Source organism: Dama dama, chromosome 18 (assembly GCF_033118175.1).
Source record: "Dama dama isolate Ldn47 chromosome 18, ASM3311817v1, whole genome shotgun sequence".
Taxonomy (NCBI): domain Eukaryota; kingdom Metazoa; phylum Chordata; class Mammalia; order Artiodactyla; family Cervidae; genus Dama; species Dama dama.
The window spans coordinates 11,701,047-11,726,332 of record NC_083698.1 but is presented as its reverse complement, the minus strand read 5'-3'; the positions used below and the strand labels follow the sequence as shown (position 1 = coordinate 11,726,332).

General features: G+C 37.8%; 1 protein-coding gene across 1 annotated transcript in view; it reads right to left on the bottom strand.

Moving 5' to 3' along the window:
- The window catches only part of PPP1R9A (protein phosphatase 1 regulatory subunit 9A), a 322,249-nt gene that overhangs the window by 63,043 nt on the left and 233,920 nt on the right, over positions 1-25,286 (bottom strand). The window contains exons 8-9 of the mRNA XM_061164924.1: positions 9,517-9,672; positions 536-595 (exon numbers count right to left, since the gene is read on the bottom strand). Of these exons, the coding sequence (XP_061020907.1) occupies positions 536-595; positions 9,517-9,672 (216 nt within the window). The remainder of the gene's footprint in view (positions 1-535; positions 596-9,516; positions 9,673-25,286) is intronic.

Genomic DNA, 25,286 nt, shown 5'->3' with positions numbered 1-25,286 from the left:
CTCATACTACATACAACATGGCGTTCAATCATTTGCTTTTAGCCACTGAACTTAGAAATTTCTCAGGCATTATTCACCTGCATTTACTGAACAAGACTGCGTGCCAGGCACAGCTAGTCGCTGAGGATACATGAAGGCTACACAGAATCTGCCTTTGAAACACTTACTTCAAGGAGATTAATAAATACCACCTCCTGAGAGAAGTTTCCAGATGCATGAGAAACACTCAGGAACTTCAGATGACCTGCGGCTTTGGCCTATGTGTCGTATCTCTAAATTTGGGCCCTTGCCTCCCAGGCAAAGTGGGCAGGGTGGGGGGCTGGGATACCTCTGTTTCATGAGGAAGAAGAAACTGCTCTTCAAAGAGGTAGAGTGACTTGACAAAAGCAGCACAGTAAATACAAAATTGAATTTCCTTATTCCAAAGCAGTTCCTCCATGTTTAATAGCCTACAGGTATAAGGGTTCGCAGACCACAGCTGACTGCAGGGAGCAGGGTCTACATAACTGCTTAATAGGCACAGAAGCTGAAATACCTTTTGGAACTTTTGGGCTTCAGAGAATATAGGTTTGGAGAGACGACTTGGGAAGAGAGGCTATAAAGAAAAAGAAAAGGTTAAGGACTGCAGGTCAGTGTCTATAAGGCCAACCTCTTTCATCTTTTCTGTCCTCTTGAACATGAATGCCATCGATATCCACCCCAGGATTACAGTACAAATAAACACACGCACTCTTAGAGAGAACAGTAGCTCTCACGTAACATTCTGCAGGTCTGTCTGCTGTGTTTATTTTCTGTTTACTTCTTTCAAAGAGATGAATACAGAACATGTACTCATATCACTGAATCAATATATCCAAATATAACTGCACAGGAAGCAGAAACATTTTTATGCATAAACATTATAAGACTGAACTTCTGCATTCTTTACTTATCTTGTACAGGCACATAAATCATTTTTTCTTTAAAAAGGAAATATGTTATCTTTGCAGGAAATATTTTAAGAGCTCTCTAGTACTGGAGATTTTACATCCTCTGTTCTTATTTTGGTGGTGGTGGTGTGTGTGCTCAGTCTGACTCTTTGTGACCCCATGAACTGTAGCCCTCCAGGCTCCTCTCTCCATGGGATTCATAGGCCAGAATACTGGAGTGGGTTGCCATTTTCTACTTCTGGGGATCATCCTGACCTATGTCTCCCAACCCATGTCTCCCAAGTCTCCTGCATTAGCAGGCTGACTCTTTACAACTGAGCCACCTGGGAAGCTTGTTCTTACAAGGGCAAAATAATAACTGATATTTGCATACAACTTTATGAAGTGGTTTCAGCATTGGAATCAGAAATTTTACAATTATATCTGTGATCATGTGATTGCAGTCTGTCTTACCCATGACAGCGTAAGTTCTACAAAAGAAGAAATCAGGGCTGCTCTTGCCTGTACTTTGGTGCCATTAAAATTAAGCTATGCTGTATTTCTTTACAATTTCTGCTCAAAGGTTTATAAATGGTACCTATCTTTACACTAACCAAAGTGTTCTTCTCAGGGAATAGACTATGCAAAACTAGTTGAAATCAGCTGAGTGAATGCCGTCATAAGCTAATTTGAATGGCAACACTAACTGCAGTATATGCAGCATAAAGGGACATCCTCTACCCAGTCACCTCTAAGGAAGCGCTCATAAACTGGTTATTCACGGTGAAGGTGCTGGATGTAGGTGACGGCCTAAAATTAAGAGCTCCTTTTAAAATAAATATCTGTTTATTGTTAAGTACGTAACAATTTTTTACCTTCTTGACATATTAATGGACAGTTCCATAAAGGTAACTTTATTATCTAATACATTAGTAACTTTTTCTAAATTACTTTTCATAGATTCTCTATGACTTAAGTAGGCAAAACAACATATTTTTTAGACTCCATTTTTTTCCCTCCAGATAAATGCAGAACTGTTTCTCCTGGGAGCTAATCCTTAGGACTCTCAAGAAGGAGTGGTGGAGGGGAAGCACTGGTCAGTCCACTGACATGGCACCTGGCCAGCAGTTTCTGATTCGGCCTCTTCCTACTTTCCACTACATTTCCAGTGAAATCATATTAGAAAAGAAAAACTCACAACCAAACTGATACTGAAACTAAAAACAACTGTTACTAGAATGTGAGTCACGAAGCTGAATTACGAAAAATCTATCCAGGCTTCACTATCTTCAGTGCAAAGACAGGGAGGGGCCTTGTGCCTCTCTCACCAACGGCGTGAGACACCACGTTTATCGTTTATCTTGAGGAGGAAGGCAAACTCTCCTGTCTCTCCTGGAGCTGTCCTCACACCAGGCTCGCTCACTCTCTGCCTCCCACGCTCCTTCAGAAAGTGATTGCTACCTGAGAGAAAGAATGCAGGAAGGTGGCCGACAGAGGCATGCTGCTTACTTACAGCTCCAGACCCCAAAGTGCAGCAGTCTAGACAGGGGCAGTCCCAGTAGGTGCTTTGAGAGCAAGGAATAACTTTTCTTTCTTTAACTTACAGAGCTCCACGGGGAGATCTGGACATCACACGTTAGTGCAGAGAACTGCTTTAGATGAGAGGCTGCCAGAAAGCAGCAGCCAGGCTGGAAACTGGGCACACAGACATGTCCTGACGGAGGTCCAGAAACGGGATTTGTGGTTTCAAACGGTGAAAAATTCCTGATTAACACTGCATACAAAAATGGTTTTTGCCTCATTCAAGATAAATAGATGAGAAGAAGGCAAACCTAAGCCTGTTACTAAATTCTTCAGATCAGGGAAAAGAGAACATCAACTTGAAAATTCAAATAAGTAAACTTGTGAAAATAATGTACCCCATAAATAAAAGGATATTTTAAGGTAACTCTATGGAATACCAGGATGAGGAGAAAGTGAAGAAGCATGAAAAATGAATGGAGAACACGGAAACTAAAATGTGTTAAAAGAATTAAGTCATTTTAGAAGTGCTAAAAAAGCATACATAAACTTGAAGTTAAAAGCATACTTAATGCTACACAGAGTTGAAACACTGATACGCGAGGACACATTTGAGGACAATCTCAGGCACAGGAAAAAAACAGAGAAGAAAAGAAAGGTAAAAAGATAATACTGAAGACAGTGTTTCTAAAGAAACAGAGGCTGAAAAAAAATTTAAAAACTGAAGAAAATATTCACAGACCAAAATGAAAACATAAACACAAACACAGAACAGGAAAACAGATTAGAAAAAAATGAATGAAAGGAGACCTACTTTAAGAAATTGTGATAAAAAATTTAAAGTACAAGGTTAAAGTAATACAAGTATCCAAATGGCTGTTGTCATTAGATTTTTCTTTTACAGTTGCAGTGCTAGTTCAAAAAAATTAGCTTGTGCAATAACACTTTTAGGGGAAAAGGTGGTGAATTAAAATGTTAAAACCAGCTAATCATTATTCTTGTGTCAGTATTAGAGGGGAGGAGAGGTGGATGAATGTATGCGAAGGCTATTATTTTGTTAAATGGTAAAGACATAGCTGCTGGTCTGCCTTCCATGTTGCTGGGTGAAAATATCCTAAGACAAAGTCAGAGCTACTTGAGAGTAACTGTTAGCGAAGAAGAGAATAAACACGTGTAACTGTTAAGCAGCAGACGAAAAAGTGGTATATCTAATAGCAAGCAGGTAAAAAGGTAAGAACAAAACAAAAAGAAGCATGGAAATTATGAAATAAGGTGGTATATGTAAGTTCTAATATTAAAATAATTAAACATAAATGGAGTAAACTGACCAGTTAACTGACAGAGACTCCTAGAGTAGTATAACAGTAAGATTTAGGAATATGTTGACTAAAGGAAACACAGTTGTGAAAAGGATACAGGATGGTTGAAAATAAAGAGATGGAAGAAAACAGATGCTCTGCAGCAAATATGGAGCCAAAGAAAGGCAGTGCTGAATTTTCACAAACAAAATAGAATTTGTAGTAAAATGTGTCATTAGAAATAAGAGATGTTACAATAAATTGAAAAGTTGCAATAATCCTAAACATATATGTAGCTAACAACAAGATTTAAAATATATAGAACTGCAACTGCTATAATTATAGGAAGAAAGAAACTGTAGCTGATGATTTTAACTTATGCTTTTCAGAATTGGTACATCAAACCACAAAATCTAAGCCATGCTACAGAGAAGACATTTGTATTTTTGTATTATTAATCTTATTGATATAAATTTAATGCTTATATAAATTTCATATCAAAGTACAGAATATGTGTGATGTTTACATACATAAGGAATATTTAAATACAACTATTTATGAATTAAACAACAAAAGAAGTCTTGAAAATTCAAAATAGCTACTATACGGAATATGTTTTCTGAATAGTGTCATAAAATTAGAACCCAATAACAAAAGGATAGCAAAATAAAGTAGATAGGTGTGGAAAGTAAAATATACCAGTAAATAATTCTTGTGTTAAAGAGAAAAGTTGCATATAGCTAAAGCAATATTCAGGAAAAAAATTATAGCTTTAAATATACTTATCAAAATATAAAGGTTATCAGAAAAATAAATGTATTCAATGCAACTGATACCAAAAAATAAAACAGGAGAAAAAAATAAAGATATTGGTAGGAAAAAATAAGTATTTTTAAATTTAAAAATAAAAAATGGAAATGTAAAACTAACTTGACAGATAAATTCTAGGAAAAAACTAAGAAAAAATTGAGCATGTTCAAAGGAAAAAAAGAATAAAAAAGGTAACTAGTTATAGCTACTAAAGATTTCAATATTTTAAAGCCATATTATAAAAATATAAGTTAATAGATATGAATACCTAGAGGAAATATATAAATTTCTTGAGAAGTACAAAATACCAAAGCTGGCCCAAGAAAAACTTGAAAAGAGTAATAGCTATTATAAAATGTATTCTAAAAATCTTCCTCCACAAATGCACATATGATTTTATAGCTGAGTAATAACAAACTTTCAGGGAACACAAATTTTGATCTTATGAAAGTCATTAAGTCTCTTTTATAAAAGTCATTTCTGAAAATAGAAAAATAAATACGACTTCTTTAGTTATACTGGAGCTAATATAACCTTTGTGGCAGCTTTTGATTAATCCACTCTGGTTAAGACTTTCAATTACTTATTGGTGACACATAATAGAGGGGAGTATAAAATTTGAGAGAGGGTCAGAGAGACTTTAATTAATCAGATATGTTCCATGAACTTGACTTAAAAGAGTCAATGTGATAAAAATGCCAGTTTTTTACAAGTTAATTTACTAGCTTAACGAAATTACAATAAAAGACGCAAAGAAGTTTCTTCAAGGGAGTTAAAATGATTCAAGTGTTTTGTTGAATAACTTGAAAAGTAAAGGAATTTTTGAAGAGAAGAGTTGGGTGGATCTGATTTATTTCATTAATGTTTTATATACATTCTAACATTACTGCGCCAAAGATTAATGAGAAAATGAAACAGAATATGAAGGTCAAAGGCAGTCCAGAGTGTAAAGACAAATACTGCAGATAATAATGCTGGCCTTCCAACCAGAAGGAAGTGGTTAAATGAGCATTTAATAAATGTGCTAGCCCCCTTGTCAACTATTTGGGAAATTAAATAACTGTCTCGTATTATACAACAAATTCTAGTATATGCTTGACACCATTCATTCACCAAATATGAATGTTTGAATGTGAATATAACCACTAAGTATATCCTAAGAACTGTGCAAAGACTGGATAAAATATTCAACAGAAAATAGAGGAGGTTGGAGTTCAGTTGCAAGATATAGAATATGCTAAAAATAGGAATGATTGCGAGAATGTTAGTATAATGCACTTTGCCCAAACAGTATAATGTAGACTTTTGGTTGAAATAATATAATTAAGAGAACTCTTTCTGTAATATGAGATTTTTTTACAGACTCCAACACAAAATGACTCTCCACCTCCACCCCAGATTCTGTGTCCACCTTTGGGCATGTGGTGTCAATCACATAAAGAAGTCTAACACTGTGGCAGTGGTGGTGTGCCGGACACAAGTCCTGTGGCAGGGGCCAGGCAGCTGACACCCTGCGGTAAACCCTCGGACAAGTGAACATATTCATACGTTAAGTATAAAACAAAAGAGAATAAAGGGGTTTTAAGTGAAATGACACAGTATTTGCCTGTTTGAGAGATGGTGACAAACGTTCAATTCTTAAAAGCCAAGTTAAAAATGCAGATTTGGTTCCTCAGGCTAAAGCTAAATCAGCCATGTTACAAAGAATGGCTCCAGATCACAGAGCAGCCTACACCAACGTTAGCAATCATTCTCTGTAAAAGTGCAAATAGCACTTTAGGATTTAGAGGTTATACGGTTTCCGAGCAATCAGTGAGCTTTACTGCTGTAGAATGAAAACAGCCACAAACAAGTAGACAATAATAAATAACAACATATAAATGAATGTCTATGGCTGTGTTTGAGTAAAACTTTATTTATAAAAAAAGCAGTGGATCAGATTTGGCCAATGGGCCATAGTTTGCTGACCCCCAGTCTAGATCATGTAGCTGTCTACACTATAGAGTCCATTTCAAACAATATTTCTAGAGTATTGAGTACTTGGCTCAATTCAGAAAATGGAGGCTATAACCTTTATTTACTATTTCTGCTTTTTAAGCTCTTTAACTTCCATTTAAAAAAAAAAAACAAAAACATGTATTCTAATTCCAGCTCAATTATCTTCCAAAGAGTAGGGATCATATTCACCTGGCAACATGTAAGTTACAAAATAGACTTTTGCCAGGGAACACAACCTTGTCCTCACTGCCTCAAAGTTAGATTGAGAGTTACAATATTCAAGGAAGATTTTTTAAAGAACAAACAGTTCATCTACTCTTCAGATAATATGTAATTTTAGGCTACATCAGAGCTGAGGAGAAACAGATTATACCACTTCCACTTGGCCACTTCTCTGCATTGTTCTTTGAAGATATCAGTTAATCTAGAAAGCCTTTATAAGAAATGGTCCTAAGACAGGCATTGCTATTCTACTCTAAGAGAATTCTGATCACTACATAATAGTGTACTTCATTGTCACCAAGACGTTTGTGTCTGATTTAGAACTAGGAATAGTCATAAATCATCTGGAAAACCCATGTATTCTGCTTGAAGGACTCTGTGAACTATATAAATGGAAATGGTTCAATCTGACTAATAATAACATGTGGAAGAGAAATGGGCATTCCAAACACATTCATTGGGAGACATAACAAATTTCTATATTACCAAGAAAAAAACCATGCTAGTGGCAACTTGGTACTAAGTACAAGTCCCCCAAATACTCATACTCTATAATAATTCCACTGTAAGAAATTATCCTAAGGAAAATGTAGTATTTGTTACAATATTATGTTTAATAATTTAAAAAGAACTGGAAATAGAGGAACTGTTCCAAAGCAAGGGATGAAGTAAATTATATAAGATCCATAAGATAAACAGTAAATAAGCATCATTTTTGGAAAAATATTTGATGATATGCTGCCAAATCGCTTCAGTCGTGTCTGACTCTGTGCGACCCCATAGACGACAGCCCACCAGGCTCCCCCGTCCCTGGGATTCTCCAGGCAAGAACACTGGAGTGGGTTGCCATTTCCTTCTCCAATGCATGAAAGTGAAAAGTGAAAGTGAAGTTGCTCAGTCGTGTCCGACCCTTAGTGACCCCATGGACTACAGCCTACCAGGCTCCTCCGTCCATGGGATTTTCCAAGCAAGAGTACTGGAGTGGGTTGCCATTGCCTTCTCCGGACATGGGAAGATCCTAGAAATAGAGTTTTTAGTGTCAAGAGCAGGAGTTTAACATAGTATATATCCTATAATATCAAATAACACAATATTGGGATTATGAATGATTTCTTGGGCATTTATACAAATATGCATTTTCCAAAGCCCTATGTTCATTATAGGGTTTTATTTAATAAAACCTTATATGTGAAAAGTGCAGTCACTGTGACGCTGGCCTCACAAATGTGTCATGAGGAATTAAAAAGGTAAGTCAATATACTAGGTGTCTCTGGTATAACCGAGAACATATAAACTTCCCTGCTGGGCTTCCCTGGTGCTCTACCTCGTGATGCAGATGCCTGCTCCATCCCCGTCCCAGAAGATCCCCCAGGCCATGCAGCAACTAAGCCCAAGAGCAACTACGGAGCCCAGGCGCCCCAAAGCCCTGCTCTGCAACAAGAGAAGCCATTGCTATGAGAAGCTCAGGCGTCCTGTGAGAGAGTAGCCCCCCTCGCCACAACGAGAGAAAGCCTGCGTGCAGCAATGCAGACCCGGCACAGACATAAATAAATAGATAAATTTTTTAAAAGTCCCTGTTTCTAACACATCAAAATTAGATATGAGAAATCTGCAATTATCAACCTTGTTTTTCTTGAATAGGAAAATATGCTTTCCAAGTAGGGTCAAGTCCCACAGAGACTTGTAACCACAGAACAGTGGTTTTCAAGCCTCAGTGGTTCAGAGTTATTGCAGGGAGGTTGTAAATAATGACATATTTGTTGTCAACAATGGAGGAAGTTCCACGAAACAACAGAGAGTGAAATGCCTGGGGATGCATTCATCACTGTTTCCGTTTTACATGTTGAGGTTCTGAGAAGTTAGTCCGGAAGAAGAGTTTTGTGGTTATCTACATTCCCTTCGCCCCCTGGGGATCCTGGCCCATTTCTGAAAGCTCCTGCCTCAGGACTGAATCGCCCGGGCTATCCTACCTGGATTAGACTGATGGGCGGCATCAGCCAGAGGAGAGGAGGGTCTTGGTATATTATCACCCTCACTCCCAAGTTGCAGGTTTTAGCAGTGGCTGCATCTTACAAAGCTGCAGATGGTGAATGGCCCGCCTTCAAAAAAGGTTCTCTGTTTCCCTCTTCACCCAGGAAGTCAAAAGATGGCATCAGTTCTGCTGTTGCTGGTCCCTGTGCATTGTAATATCACTTAGTTCTGTTAACTCTGCTCAACGTTCATTCAACCATATTCTAAGATAAAATCAAAAGTTTTTTAAAAAGCGGTTTTTTTTTTTTTCCTTGAACTTTTTAAAGAAATTGAACTTTCTTCAATTAAGCCACTTGGGAATACCATCTAATCCCTGCTGGAATCTTGTCTAGTTTAGGAAAAGAAAAAAAAACAAAATCCTTTTTAGCAATCACTGCCTTTGAGGAAACCAGTTCCCGAAACTTTGATAAAGCTTTAAAAATACAACCTGAACTTATCACACAAAAAAATGCAAACTAAAGCTGTAGCTAGAAATTATGGAACAGACAAGTTAGAAACTGTCACCATGACAAATAATGATTGTATTAATTTAATGCATTTAAATTAATGACTGTAAAATGAGATCTACTTAATTTTTGCCTTGAAATTCAATGAGATTCTGGACAATCTGTAATTGAGAGGCATTCTTTTGAAAACTGATTATTCTTAATATATTTTTCTAACAAAAGTATATACTTAATAATGAGATGGACAGGTAGAGAAAAATATTTTGCAGATCGGCAACTTACCTCTTTGAATTTGTGACTGAGCTTGCTTGTATCCAGGTCTGAGGGGGAAAACACGTCCTCGTTCTCAGGCAGCTCGAAGACTTCAATGGCCATGTCACCACCAGGAAGAACAGGCCCTACCTCGTCCTCCTCTTCATCTGTGGCATATTCTCCTGTCTAAAAGGAAGGGAATTTCAGAAATCCAGCTGTTATTACTCATGTGGAGATGGGTTATTTTTAAAATATTTTATAAAAGAGAAATAAAATGTGTCACCAAGTGGTAAAAGTGTGAGTAGGCTTTTGAGTCAGACGTGCCTCATGCAGCTAGGGTTACAAATGTTAGTTCAAAGATCCAAAGTGACACGTCTATGACATATATAAGTGCATTTCTAAAAATCTAACAGCATCAGCAGTATCTTTAGTGAAGCAACAAACTATTTTAAATCTAAGTATTGGTTAGGATATTTTTTTAAATCTAAGGATGGTTTTACTAAATAAAATTACATTGCTAAGAGAAATAAGTAATTCCTTTCAATTCCTACCACCTGTAATGCATTAAGTCACCCAATATTGACACCCAATGTTGACAGAGAAGAAGAAATGGTAGGTCAAAAGATTCACAGAGTTGGAAGGGACCTTATTTAAGGACCTTAAATAAGGACCTTATTTAAGACCTTACAAAAAAAGGTCTGGTAGATTAATTCTCCTAAGCTTTAGAGTTCAATCAACTCTGCTTCATTTACTTGTTTAACTAACACGGTGGTTAACTAGTGACCTAAAGGGCAAATGAAGTTTCTAACTTACAGCCCACATGGGTGCATAGATTTGCCTGTTTAGTACTACTTTCATAAATGTGAGCATTTTGACAACTTTTTAAAAAAAAAGGTCACCTAATATTCTAATTTCCAGTTTTTTTTTTTCTTTTTTTGATAGAACCAAACATCTGACAATATAGGCACATTGACATGAGAACCACTGGTCAGAGTCAGCAGTGGTTGTTCGTTTACATGGGTCACACACTTTCTAATACACCACAAGGTCCATAATTCATTATACTAAGCTGTTAGCATCACTCCTCCATGACACCGGTGGGCCCCTGTACGTATCTGAGTTCACAACCCCTGGAATATGTATTCTTCCTCACCACTAAGTTCCTTAACATGATTAGAAAGTGGCTCCTTTCCTGGCAGCACCAGGTTAACTGTTTGAGATCTATACCTTCTGATTTAATTTGAAGATAAATCACTGACTCACAGGTTTGAAAAACAAAGTTTCTTTAATTATCCCCTGTTCCTTCAGGTAGTATTACATTTAATACATAAAACAGACAAGAATTCATATTGCCTTTAAAACGTTTCATAGTGTACTGAGTGAGATATTTCTTTGATTAAAGAAGCTTAGCATCTGATTGCTATTTTATCTTTTGGTTCTACACTAAACTGTTCTTGCTAAACCTGAAAATGTATTTACTTGACTCTGTTTGCAAATGAAGGAAATCCAGTCATTAACTTCAGTGTAATAATTCCTAATTTCTGAAAGATCATTATTATTGCCATTCTGAATTCTCTCTTTCAAAGTAAAATAACTGCAATTTCCTCCTAGGACTCATTCTCTGTAATTGTCTTTCTGCCTGTACACTGACATCTCTCCAGGTTCTCAAATTTCTCTCTTAAATTGCAGTGTCCAGACGTACACACAATTTCTGGAGGCCACTGAGCATGATGAACAACAAAGGATGACGCAGCATACTCAGACTCTTCTTCCACACACAGAGACTATTATCATGAAGACTTTGACTTTGGTGGCATTTGTGTATACAAGTAAGCTCAGGATATTTCATACTGGGCAGTGACTTTCCACGCTAGTTACACATTAGAACTCCCTGTTTCCCCCATAAAAAAAATCAGAGATGCCTTGACTGAAAGGGAAAGCAGTGGCTGGCCTCCATGTTGAAACTGTATAGTTTCAGCACCTGGAATCCTAGGAGTCTTTAGAAACGTCTGAAATGACCTGAACTGTAAACATCACTCTAAGTACCAATGGCACTGGGAGGGAAGGTAGCTGAACAGTGGGGGCTGGCTGTTCCCAGAGAGCTTCCATTTGTGGTATGATTAGTTCCTGTAAACCTTAAAAGGACTCTAACTCCAGACCTGTTGTGTGTGTGTGTGTGAGATCCTGTACATTAATTCATCTTCTATTTATACATACTTTTAGAACTGATAGGTACTTGATGAATCCCAGGGATGTTAATGAACAAAAATGCAGCAAGACTGGCAAGTACATGATCTCAAGACACCCTGCTGACAGTTCTGATTTAGAGGTGTAAAACTCTGCACTTATTCTTAACCCTGTAGTTACAGCCATCAGCAAGTATGAAGGCCTAAGCTAGGTATATAAAGTTCACTTCTATATCACATCAATTTGATAAACATCATGAATGACTCAGTAAAATCTGAAGTTAAATTTCAAGTCTGATGACGGCATAGCACTTATTAAACCTAAGTTGAAACGAATGATTTAATTTTCCTTTAACAGCTTGAAAATAGATACTTCTTCACCATGTCTAAGGGAATGAACATAAATACGTGCCTAGGAAGAGGCCTAACCTATAATAGGATCTTGAAAAAATATTTTTTAAAAAATGAATCCAAGAATGCCAATTGCATTTACTTGGTAATATCTATAACCTGCTAGGAAGTTTTCTAACCTATCAAGAAAATGCCCTGTAAAGTCATTTGATGAGAAGGCAGCATTATATCACATTAATTTTTTAACATTCCTTTTAGTGAATAACAGGATTAGGGTTTGTACAATATATGCAGTTCTCACCTCTAAGTGTAATTCTGGCTTTGTTATCCATTTGAGTCATCGAAATAGTTTTTATAAATGTAAGTCACCAAGAATTGCTTTGATTTGTTTTTTCACTTTGCCAGTCTCCTTCTCAATACCCAAACTACCTGCAATTCTGTTAAAATTTGTTATCTTTCATTTCATCTTTCCACCTACTAGTGTTTTCTCTATTAACCTCATAAGCATCCTGAGGACAAGATGTGTATTTTACTGTCTTTATTCTACTATTATTTATCAGAAACTCTGAATATAGTGTTTAAAAACACGTTGCCATTCTCTCTCATTGATTATTTATCACTCCCATCCTAAACAGGCTTTAGAATAAAGTGTGGATTTACTACAGAACCCCATAAACACCTGGAAGTTTAAAAGTTACATTTAGTAGACTCAGAATATATGTTCTTCTAATTCTTTTATCTTTGTGGAAAATGGAAATTACTTTTATGGTTAGTCAGCAAATAAAATAAATTACATGGACTGATACAGAATTTCATAAACCTCAAAATTAAATTGGATTGAATTTGACATTTACAGAGGAAAATTGACAATGTTGTACCCCCCCAAAACTGCTACAACAAAGTGTTTCCACTGGTATCCTGATCCTTCTTCTCTTTATCTCTTTATTCTGAAAATACTCAACATCTTTTAAGTAAACAGAAACTCTTGAAAGTTCTTTGTCCCAACTTGCAAATCTACTTTAAATGAGGCAAGAATAGTTCTTGCCATTTCATCATCTTATCTACCTTCTTGACTAACATCTTATATTTTTAAATAGCCTCCCAAAGGGGTAAAAAAAAAGAATAGTGATTTTTTTTTTTGTAACTTACTATGTGCCCAACACTGTACATTCTTTAAAAACTGTCTGATATTACTATTCCATGTTAACTTGAGGAAAACTGAGGCTCAGAAACTTTCCTCAAGGTCAATTAGTTATGTTCCTGAAGCTACACATTTAACATATCCCACAGCCCATGCTCTTTCTTCTATGCTATGCTTGTTTGCAGTCTACAGGACTAAAGCTTTGCAGAAAAATAGATGGAAATACATTCCTTTCATTTTTCTCCAACCAAAAGCCCTGGTGCATAATCCTGTTGTGTTGAGATGCACTCTCTGCATCTTTGAACCTTATCCTCAGTTCACTCTGAAGACGTGCGCCTGCCTGTAGTGAGCCCCAAAGTTCTTGTCCTCTTTTCTCTCATAGTATGCTCACCCTGGGCAAGCACACAGAAGTCTCCTTCAAAAGGTTTGGCTCACAGGTATGCTGACTGATGTTTCACGTACTCCTTCTTAATATAAACCAGAACCAGAGCTTGTATACTCCAAAGAATTAATGCACTGTCTCAAAATGGATGAAAAAGATACTTGCAAGGCAAAATGAGTGTGAAATTCCTCTAGATTTTTATAGCTTTTCTCTTTTGCATTTCCTTTTCAATCTAATTTTCTTGAGCTATCAGTCTTCTCTGAGTCTCTACAAAGAATTTTATCTGCTTTCATAGATACAACTTCCTTTATACTCATATTCCATCAGAGGATTTGATATTTTATTAAGATTCATAATTACAGTATTAAGTACAACTGACAGTTTCTGCCTCTTCTGGTTGTTCTAGAGGGACCAGAAGCATGGAGACATGCTAGAGACTTGAACACTCAGGAGGGCCGTAGATCTCAGTATAGGTTTTACAAAGGAACAGACAGTATCTGTTATAGCAAAGACCAATTAAAGAAACTTGGTTTTGAAATTACTTGGGCCTGGGTTCAAATTTCAGCAGATACTCAAAGTGACCACTGCTGCGGGTGGCAGCACTTACACCACATTAGCAACAGGCTAAAGCGTCACCAAATCTTGGAACCAGACATTTGTTTGCTTTTGGTCTCACAAACATAATGTCCTAGAAACCCTGGCCACACAAATCCTGTGTCAAAGCAAACCATTTTTTTAATTCATTTATTTTTATTAGTTGGAGGCTAATTACTTTACAATATTGTAGTGGTTTTTGTCATACATTGACATGAATCAGCCATGGATTTACATGTATTCCCCATCCCGATCCCCCCTCCCACCTCCCTCTCTACCCGCTCCCTCTGGGTCTTCCCAGTGCACCAGGCCCGAGCACTTGTCTCATGCATCCCACCTGGGCTGGTGATCTGTTTCACCCTAGATAATATACATGTTTTGATGCTGTTCTCTTGAAACATCCCACCCTTGCCTTCTCCCACAGAGTCCAAAAGTCTGTTCTGTACATCTGTGTCTCTTTTTCTGTTTTGCATATAGGGTTATCGTTACCATCTTTCTAAATTCCATATATATGCGTTAGTATACTGTAATGGTCTTTATCTTTCTGGCTTACTTCACTCTGTATAATGGGTTCCAGTTTCATCCATCTCATGGATGAAACTGGAGCCCAAAAGCAAACCAGTCATTTTTGAAGTAACACTTCTCCTTTCCTGGAACTTGCTCCTCTCCCTGCTGTTCTCAGTTTTGGGGTAGGCACTAGCTTCCACCCAAGGTCAAGCCCACTTCCAGGTCTCTGTTCTCCTCACTCACTGACTCCCCTCCTTCCCTAATGGTCCAAATGAATATCCATCTACTTAGCACATCCTATGAGGCTGCTGCCTTTAAGACTCTTCTAATCCACCTCTTAATGTTTCTGTGACAAGCCATTATTCATCCATAAAACTTGGCTGTTTTTTTATCTGCCTTCTCCCAACAACTTTTTTCAATAGCAAATTCCTTGAGAATGCCAGGTATAATCTATGCCTGTAATACCAGTGTGGCTCGCACACTGCTTGGCATGTAGTAGGCACTGAACAAATGTTTGCTGGATAAATTAATACAGTTTTAGCCACATCTACACAGCACAGTAGAGCCTGATTTTCCTGTTGATTCTCAGCTTTCAAGTAAGAAATATGGTGAACCACAGCTGCAGCTGGGGCCTCAATGACCCTTCTGGGGATTTTCTGTTGTTGTTAGGTTCAGCCATTAGTAGTCATTTTTGCTGAGGCAATGTTTGTTCTGGTAAATTCAGGGAAACTAAATGGTGCTAATCATAAAAATAGCCTTAATTATGCAGCTTTTGTTGGAATTTGTTTACTGGAATTGAATTTGGTTATATATATTTTCAGACTCAGTTCTGTGGGAGGACAGAAGAGAGTTGCTTATTCTCTGGAGGAGAAAGATCTCAAACTAACACTTTCATGTTTAAAATTCCTCAGTCTGCGCCAACCATCCAGAGGACTTTCAGCAAAAGCATCCCCATCTCTGAAAAGGCATCTCTCTTCCCGTCTTCTGTCAGTTGACTTCTGTGTGTCCAGGTTTTGTAATGCTGGGCCATTTGATCTCTTTTCATGTCATTGGGAATAATGACACCTTCTTCATAACGTTGTTGGGAGAATTTCTAGTAGTGATATATTCGAAGTATTAACCACAGCGCCTGCGGCTGCTGCTAAGTCGCTTCAGTCGTGTCTGACTCTGTGCGACCCCATAGACGGCAGCCCACCAGGCTCCCCTGTCCCTGGGATTCTCCAGGCAAGAACACTGGAGTGGGCTGCCATTTCCTTCTCCAATGCATGAAAGTGAAAAGTGAAACTGAAGTCACTCAGTCATGTCCGACCCTTAGCAACCCCATGGACTGCAGCCTACCAGGCTCCTCCGGCCATGGGATTTTCCAGGCAAGAGTACTGGAGTGGGGTGCCATCGCCTTCTCCAATCACAGTGCCTAGAATATGCTAAATGACCAGATGACTATGATAATCGTCAGGACTACGATCATTTCCACTGTCTTCTTTTTCTCCAAGACAATGCCACAGAACAGCACAACAGAGAAGAGCATGGCTCGGGAGCTGCAGAGACAGGGCACCAGCAGAGAAAAAGCAATGCCACTGTTGGGTGATAGTGGGCAGTCATTTAGCTTGTGTCTCCTGTGATCTTTTCCCCTATAAAATGGTGTGAAAAATTCCAATTTCATAGATACTGAGAGGACTCAAAGAAATAAAATATGTAAAACATCTGACACGATGTATGGCTCAAGACATATACTCATTTCTCATTTATCAAGTCATTCAAAATTTTATCTTTGTTTTCAGAATGTTTTCTGAAATTTCACTCCATTCTTACTGTCTAGTCACCAAATCAAGAAACATCTAACATCTCTATCTCTATTACTGATAATGCCTCTTGTGTTCCCTGCCTTCAGATGCTCAGCTCCTGAAGGCAGGCAGATTATTAGTAATCTGCTGGCAGATTATTCCTCCTAAAATTCTGACCAGATAGATTTAAGATTTGCCTGTACAATCTTCTGTAAGAACTCAAACTCATCTTTAACCCTTCTTAAAATTTTCTAGTAATTGTGGTAGACCATTCAAAAACTAGAATTAAGATTTTACAGAATTATAAAGTTTTCTTTAGCTCCCCTCACCCCCGCCCCCGCCTTCCTGTTCAAAAGTTTACTCCTCAAAAGCTCTTTACCGCTATGGTAGGCAGGCTCTAAAATAAGCCCCATTGATCCCTTCCTCATGGACTTCTATAACCCTTTCCCTTGAATGGGCACTGAATCTAGAGGCTCGCTTCTAACAAGCAGGATCCAACAAAAGTGATGCAATGTCACTTTTAAGATGAGTTTTCAAAAACCTGTGACTGGCATCTCTTTTGTCCTCTTGCTCTTGAAAGCCAAGCCACCATGTTGTATGTAGTCCTATGGAGAGGCCCCTATCACAAGAAACTGCTGTTTCTGGCCAATACCCAGCAAGGACCTGAGGCCTGCCGAGTTGGAAGTGGATCTCCTGCATTCAGTCAACAGCTGTGAGTGGGCTTGGAGCAGACCTTCGCCAAGTTGAGCATGTGTGACTGAAGCCGTAGCTACAACCTTACTTTTGGCTTTGTGAGATAGCTTGAGTCAGAGCTATCCAGCTAAACTGACCTACAGATACTGTCATCTGTGAGTATTTCTGATTTCAAGTTGCTATGTTCTGGTGGTAATTTATTATAGAACAACAGAAAGGGGGGCTTCCCTGGTGGCTCAGACTGTAAAGAATCTGCCTGCAACGTGGGAGACCTGGGTTTCATCCCTGCGTTGGGAACTTATCCCCTGGAGGAGGGCGTGGCACCCCACCCCAGTATTGTTGCCTGGAGAATCCCATGGACAGAGGAGCCTGGCGGGCTGCCGTCCACGGGTCACAAGGAGTCAGACAGGACGAGCAGCTCAGCACAGCACAGCCGGAATAAAACAGAGCAAAACGGGGAAGTCTGGAGTCAGGCTGGAATGAAGGCAGGCAGGATTCTGAAGAGTGTGTTAAAGCAGCCTAAACTGCCTTGAAAAGGCTGTAGTGGCAGAAAGCTTAGCCACATTATCACCTTCTGAAGCAGGACAGAGGAAATACTCCTACTCAACCAAGTCAACTAGAGAAGTGGATTTCCAAACAAAGTGTTGAAGGCACTGTCTGCTTTCTTTCTGCTGCTTATAGTAAAATATGATGATTAGAGATCAATTCAGAGGACAGATGAACAGAAAGGAACCAACAAAACTTGATGGTTCTGAGAGTCTCGATTCTAAGACTAAGAAACGGCTTCCAGACAAAGATCAAATCCAGGATTCTGTCATGGTCTCAAAATGGAGCAGAGGGTATGAACCCAAAAATCTTTTGTTAAGAATTCTGAGTTTAGGAAACTCAAATTTTTTATCAAAGGCGATAAGCAAGTCTGTCACCTACCTTAAAGGGAGATACTATCTCTATTTTCCAAGGCTGTTCACTATTTAAAATATCATTGAGAAAATAATCTGAAACAAAGGCCATTACTGCCTCTGGTCACAACATATGCAGAAAAGTGAGAGAGCACTGGGGGAATTGTTTTCCAATAATATTCACCCTCATTTCTGCACCATCTGGGTATCTGATGAATCTTCCCATGAGCATGGAATTCCCTTGACTACATTGATACATGTGGCCAAGAATGGCCAGACAACATCTATTCAGTCTTTCCCACAACATATAATTAAAACTACTATTAAAAGAACTCCAAATAACAGAATGAGACCAACTTGCAGTTCGAGACTGACCATACTCCCCAGGCTTCCAGACCCTCCTGGCTAAACAAATTCCACAAACCATCAAGGTCTACTTTAGAAACCCAGGGGCTTTCTCCTTAAGCTTCTTCAACTGAGTTTTTCACTTGGTCTAAGGTATCAGGGTGGTATCAGGTGTCAGTGTATCAGGGTATCAGGGTATCAGGGCCTTTAGTGCCATACCACTATACCCTCAAATATAGAGGAGAGATCAGTGATTTTACAGACCAGGAATGGGACCAAAAGGGAGAAGTCTAGAGGTGAAGGCAATTCTATAATCCATAAAAACCTTGGCCAGTGAGCTGAGGTCAACCTGAATGCTTTCCAGGATAGAGGTGGTGTCACTGATTCAGTTCAGTTCAGTCGCTCAGTCGTGTCCAACTCTTTGCAACCCCATGGACTGCAGCACACCAGGCCTCCCTACCCATCACCAGCTCCTGGAGTTTACTTACTCGTATCCATTGAGTCGGTGATGCCATCCAGCCAGCTCATCCTCTGTTGTCCCCTTCTCCTCACACCTTCCATCTTTCCCAGCATCAGGGTCTTTTCAAATGTGTCAGTTCTTCACATCATGTGGCCAAAGTATTGGAGCTTCAGCTTCAGCATCAGTCCTTCCAATGAATATTCAGGACTGATTTTCTTTAGGATGGACTGGCTGGATCTTCTTGCAGTCCAAGGGACTCTCAAGAGTCTTCTCCAACACCACAGTTCAAAAGCATCGATTCTTCTGCACTCAGCTTTCTTTATAGTCCAACTCTCACATCCATACATGATTACTGGAAAAACCACAGCTTTGACTAGACAGACCTTTGTTGGCAAAGTAATGTCCCTGCTTTTTAATATGGTGTCTAGGTTGGTCACAACTTTTCTTCCAAGGAGCATGTGTCTTTTAATTTCATGGCTGCAGTCACCATCTGCAGTGGTTTTGGAGTCCAAAAAATAAAGTCTGTCACTGTTTCCACTGTTTCCCCATTTATTTCCCATGAAGTGATGGGACCAGATGCCATGATCTTAGTTTTCTGAATGTTGAGTTTTAAGCCAACTTTTCACTCTCCTCTTTCACTTTTATCAAGAGGCTCTTTAGTTTTTCTTCATTTTCTACCGTAAGTGAGGTGTTATCTGCATATCTGAGGTTATTGATATTTCCCTCGGCAATCTTGATTCCAGCTTGTGCTTCATCCAGTTCAGCATTTCTCATGATATACTTGGCATATAAGCTAAATAAGCAGGGTGACAATGTACAGACTTGATGTACTCCTTTCCCAATTGGGAACCAGTCTGTTTTTCCATGTCCAGTTCTAAGTGTTGCTTTTTGACCTGCATACAGATTTCTCAGGAGGCAGGTCAGGTGGTCTGGCATTCCCATCTCTTCCCATCTCAACAGTTTGTTGTGATCCACACAATCAAAGGCTTTGGTGTAGTCGATAAAGCAGAAGTAGATGTTATTCTGGAACTCTCTTGCTTTTTCAATGATCCAGTGGATGTTGGCAATTTGATCTCTGGTTCCTCTGCCTTTTCTAAATCCAGCTTGAACATCTGGAAGTTCATGGTTCATGTATTGCTGAAGCCTGGCTTGGAGAATTTTGAGCATTACTTTGCTAGTGTGTGAGATGAATGCAATGGTGCAGTAGTTTGAATATTCTTTGGCATTGCCTTTCTTTGTGATTGGAATGAAAACTGACCTTTTCCAGTCCTGTGGCCACTGCTGAGTTTTCCAAATTTTCTGCCAGATTGAGTGCAGCACTTTCAGAGCATCATCTTTTAGGATTTGAAATACCTCCATTGGAATTCCATTACCTTCACTAGCTTTGTTTGGAGTGATGTTTCCTAAGGCCCACTTGACTTCACATTCTAGAATGTCTGGCTCTAGGGGAGTGATCACACCATCATGGTTATCTGGGTCATGAAGATCTTTTCTGTATAGTTCTTCTGTGTATTCTTGACACCTCTTAATATCTTCTGCTTCTGTTAGGACCATAACTGTACAATGTCATGAACCTCTGTCCATAATGTTTCAGGCACTCTGTCTAATGGATCTAATCCCTTGAACCTCTTTGTCACTTCGACTGTATAATCACAGGGGACTTGAACAGATAGTCTAGAACAAAGAGTAGTCAATGCCTCAGAAATGTTAAAGCCCTGGCGAGAACTGTTTCCCAATCATTATTATTATTATTATTGGGGTAAGGTAGCTTTACAATATTGTGTTAATTTCAAAAACTGCCTAGAAATTCAGCTGATTTTTGAAGTTTCTATAACATTATTCAGTTTACTCTGTTGAAGACTTTCCAACCGTTACTCCTTTCATATACTCTGCAGGTAAACTGGTCTTTTTATTTCTTGACTTCACCCAATATTAGCCCACCTTCTTAGTTACAGAAAACATATTAAACAGTAACAACAAACACATTCTTGAAAATAAAAACTGCAAGCACAAGCCTCAAACTCATGCTTTTACTTTTGTGTGTCCTTTGTTGTGATGATTCTTCTAGACTACGGTTTTCTGGCCTTTTGACAGACTGCTTTGAAAATGATTTAAATTCTTTACCATATATATTTGTTTCCACAGCAAAATACTAAGCTTCCTGGGAGTATAAAGTATATTTTTCCATGACTCAATATTTCTAATTCAATTCCTCTTTATAAATGATAGCTACTTACTAAGATATAAATGTCATTGTCTTTAAGTCTCTGATGAATATATTCTATATGAGGAGGGAACCAGTGATCCCTATTTTTCCCACTGATATCTAGAACTAAACAGTCAAGAGACCAAAGTAGACCTCTGTAATTCAAATGTCACACTGCAATTTCAAATTGGCAGCCTTCCTTGAATTTCATTTTACTTACTAAGGAAACAATGAAGCACTTATTTTGATGCCAGCAGAGCTGTGGGAAGAGACTAAGAGATTTGTATTTTCCTGAATCTTTAATCTGCAGAAGAGAACAACTACACTGACCAAGTGGCACACTAGTATTATTTCCATAATTCTTTAATTGTACAACTAATTGCATCTTGGAAAATATGGTGTATTCATATAAAAATTGACTCATATGATTGCAAAAATGCTGATTATCACATAGATCTAGAAATTACAGTTACAGAATTTATAGTAAACAAAAAGTAAGACCAACAAAAATATCACTGGTGGTGTTTCTATGGATTAATAATAAATGTACTCTCAAACTTATAATTTCCTTTGAGGGAGAATAATTTTACTTCTTTCCTCATTATGGCTATCTGGTGGTTTGTGACAACAATTTCTTCTTGAAAAGTGTCTGCAATACCAGCACTCAAAAGTATTCTCGTCAGTTTTCCTGGCATCTTTAAACTGGACAGCCCCAGCCCTGATTATACCTAACCCTTCCCACAAACTCCCATAGCCATAGGCCGTTTGCAGTGCATATTCAGTTCCAGCAGATGCAAGGTTGGGTGGAGAAATTTGCAATCTTAAAGAAGTACTATGAGAGTCCCACTTTAAGACACAAAGTCTTGAAGTCATTTTATAGGGCCCTGGAGAGCAGGAATCATGTCATATTCATTTTATACCCATTTTATACCCTTGTATGTTAAATATAAGCAACTGGACATGATAGATTTTAACTTTTTAAATTAAATATTGAGTTGACACAAATATTTATGAAATAGACAAAAATACAATGAAATAAGGATATAACCACCACAAATGAACTAAGAACTTAAGGAGCAGCACCACCGCATTTCAGTTATAATCCTCCCTGTGTGCCTCTTGAGTCTATACTAGTTTAGTCTCTTGCCCTTCAGAATAATTCTGCTGATTTTTATCATTCTTGTTTCTCTTTAGTTTTACTATATTTTTGTATGACTAAGTAATGTATCAGTAATTTTTACATGATTTTAAACTTCATACAAATGGAATCATGTATTCTTCTGTGCCTTTCTCCTTTTAATTACAGGCTCCTGAAATCCCTCTGTTATGAACTGCAGAACCATCTTCTGTATGGCATTCCATTGAATATACCTCAATATATTAACCTATTCTCTTCTTGATAGAGGTATCAGTTGTATCTAGTTCTTTTCTGTTACAAGAATATTACACTGCGCTTCCACAACAAACTGTGGTAAATTCTTAAAGGGATGGGAATACCAGACCACCTGACCTACCTCCTTAGAAACCTGTATGCAGGTCAAGAAGCAACAGTTAGAACTGGTATGGAACAATGGACTGGTTCCAAATTGGGAAAGGTGTATGTCAAGGCTGTACATTGTCACCCTGCTTATTTAGCTTATATGCAGAGTACATCATGTGAAATGCCAGGCTGGATGAATCACAAGCAGGAATCAAGACTGCCGGGAGAAATATCAATAACCTCAGATATGCAGACGACACCACTCTAATGGCAGAAAGTGAAGAGGAACTAAAAAGCCTCTTGATGAAGGTGAAAGAGAATGAAAAAGCTGGCTTAAAACTCAACGCTCAAAAAACTAAGATTATGGAATCTGGTCCCATCACTTCATGGCCAATGGATGGGGAAAAAATGGAAACAGTGGCAGACTTTATTTTCTTGGTCTCCAAAATCACTGCAGACAGTGACTGCAACCATGAAATTAAAAGACGCTTGCTCCATGGAAGAAAAGTTATGACCAACCTAGACAGCATATTAAAAAGCAGACACGTTACTTTGCCAACAAAGGTCCGTCTAGTCAAAGCTATAGTTTTTCCATTAGTCATGTATGGATGTGAGAGTTGGACCATAAAGAAGGCTGAACACTGAACAACTGATACTTTCAAACTGTGGTGCTGGAAAAGACTCTTCAGAGTCCCTTGGACAGCAAGGAGATCAAACCAGTCAATTCCAAAGAAAGTCAACCCTGAATATTCATTGGAAGGACTGATGCTGAAGCTGAAGCTCCAATACTTTGGCCACCTGTACAAAAGACTCACTGGAAGAGCTGACTCACTGGAAAAGACCCTGAGCTGGGAAAAACTGAAGGCAGGAGAAGGGAATGACAGAGGACGAGATGGTTGGATGGCATCATGGATTCAATGGACATGAGTTTGAGCAATCTCAGGGAGATAGTGATGGGACAGAGAGGCCTGGTGTGCTGCAGTTCATGGGGTCACAAAAGTCAAATATCACTGAGTGACTGAACAACAACAGCAACACCTCATGAATTTAAGAATTTTACTAAGGTATTATTTTAAGAAATATAATTGTTGAGTCAACTTCACTAGATAATGCTGAATCATTTTTCAAAGTGAATGGGCCAATTTATATTTATTGCAGAGAAGAGTTCTCTTTAGTCCATATTCCCACCAAAACTTAAGATATCCAATTTAAATCAATTTAATAGATGGAAAATAGTATTTCATTTTAGTTTTTAATTTTTACATTTTGATTCCTAATATGTTTGAGCATCTTTTCATGTGCTCATTGGCCACTCAGATTTCTCTTCCCCTACAATATGACTATTTAAGTCAATAGTCTATACGTAGACTTTTCTCATTGGCTCATAGAGGACTTTTTATATAGGTTTTTTTTCAGTTTTTCATTTTTTTCAAATATTTTCTTCCAGCTTCTGGTATGTCTTTTTGTTTTCACAGAAGCATTCTTTTGATAAGCAAAAGTTCTTAATCATAATGCACTCAATTTTCTCGATTGTTTCCTTTATGGATTTGCTTAAGTGTCTCATGTAAGGAACCGTTTCTTACACTGAAGTCATAAAGATATTCTTCTATACTGAATCCTAAATTTTACAGCTTTTCTTTTCACATTTCAGTAATAATTCATCTGGAATGAACTTCTGAGCTCAGATTGGGATGAAGATTGCAATTTTACCATTTACCCTTCATTGAAAAGCCTAATATTTCTCAACTCATATACAGTGTTATCTGTGCCACAAACAAATTTTCTATGTGGTAGGCTCTGTTTCTGAGCTAATTGACCAAGTTGTCCATTCTTCTGTCCTAGGTTCTAACTTGCTACAGTTTAATAATAAATATCTCTTAATATAAGATAATAAATATCTCTTAATAATAAATAATAAATACCATGTGAAATATTATAGTTATTTCTGGTACATAATTCTCTCATATATATTTGAGCATCAGGTTATCAAATTCCATCTAAAAATTCATTAGAATCATTTTATTTCAATCATACTGAATATATAAATTAACTTATAGAAAATTGACTGAATTAAGCTATTGGGTCTCTTAGTCCATCAACAAAAAGTTTTTTTTTTTTTGTCTTTCTATACAAGCTTTCTTTAATAAAGTTCAATAAAATGTATTTTTCTCCATGAAGGTCATACTTATCTTTTGTTAGGCATGTTCTTGCCTTTAACAAGGTAAACAGCTTATAAATTATATTTTCTCTATGTGGGTACAGTGAAATAGATGTTATATTTAATATTAATTCTGTATCCAGCAAATTCACTGAAATCATTATTCTATCTGTAATGTATACTCTGTATATATACTTGAGATTTTCCAAACAATCACTTGGTAATAAAAACTCTTATGATAACTCTTGGTAATGATAACTCTTACTTCTTTCTAATTTGTTTCTTTAATTATTTCTTCATGCCTTTTAGTACAATGTCAGATGCAATATTGACTCATTTTCCAGTGTTAAACCATACTTGCATTATTGGCTAAACTCAACTTGGCCATGACATCTTTTTTATGTTATTGAGTATGGTTTGCTACTATTTTGTTTAGGATTTTTTGTATTATTTTGAGTAGGAAGAAGTTCTTATTCTTTTGAATGGGAATAACTTACAACTCTTCTTTTTCATCATTATTTGGTGTTGGTACCAAAGCCATATACCTCATTATATACATTTCACACTCTAAAGGTTTGACTGTATTCCTAATATCAGGAACGATTTCTATGATG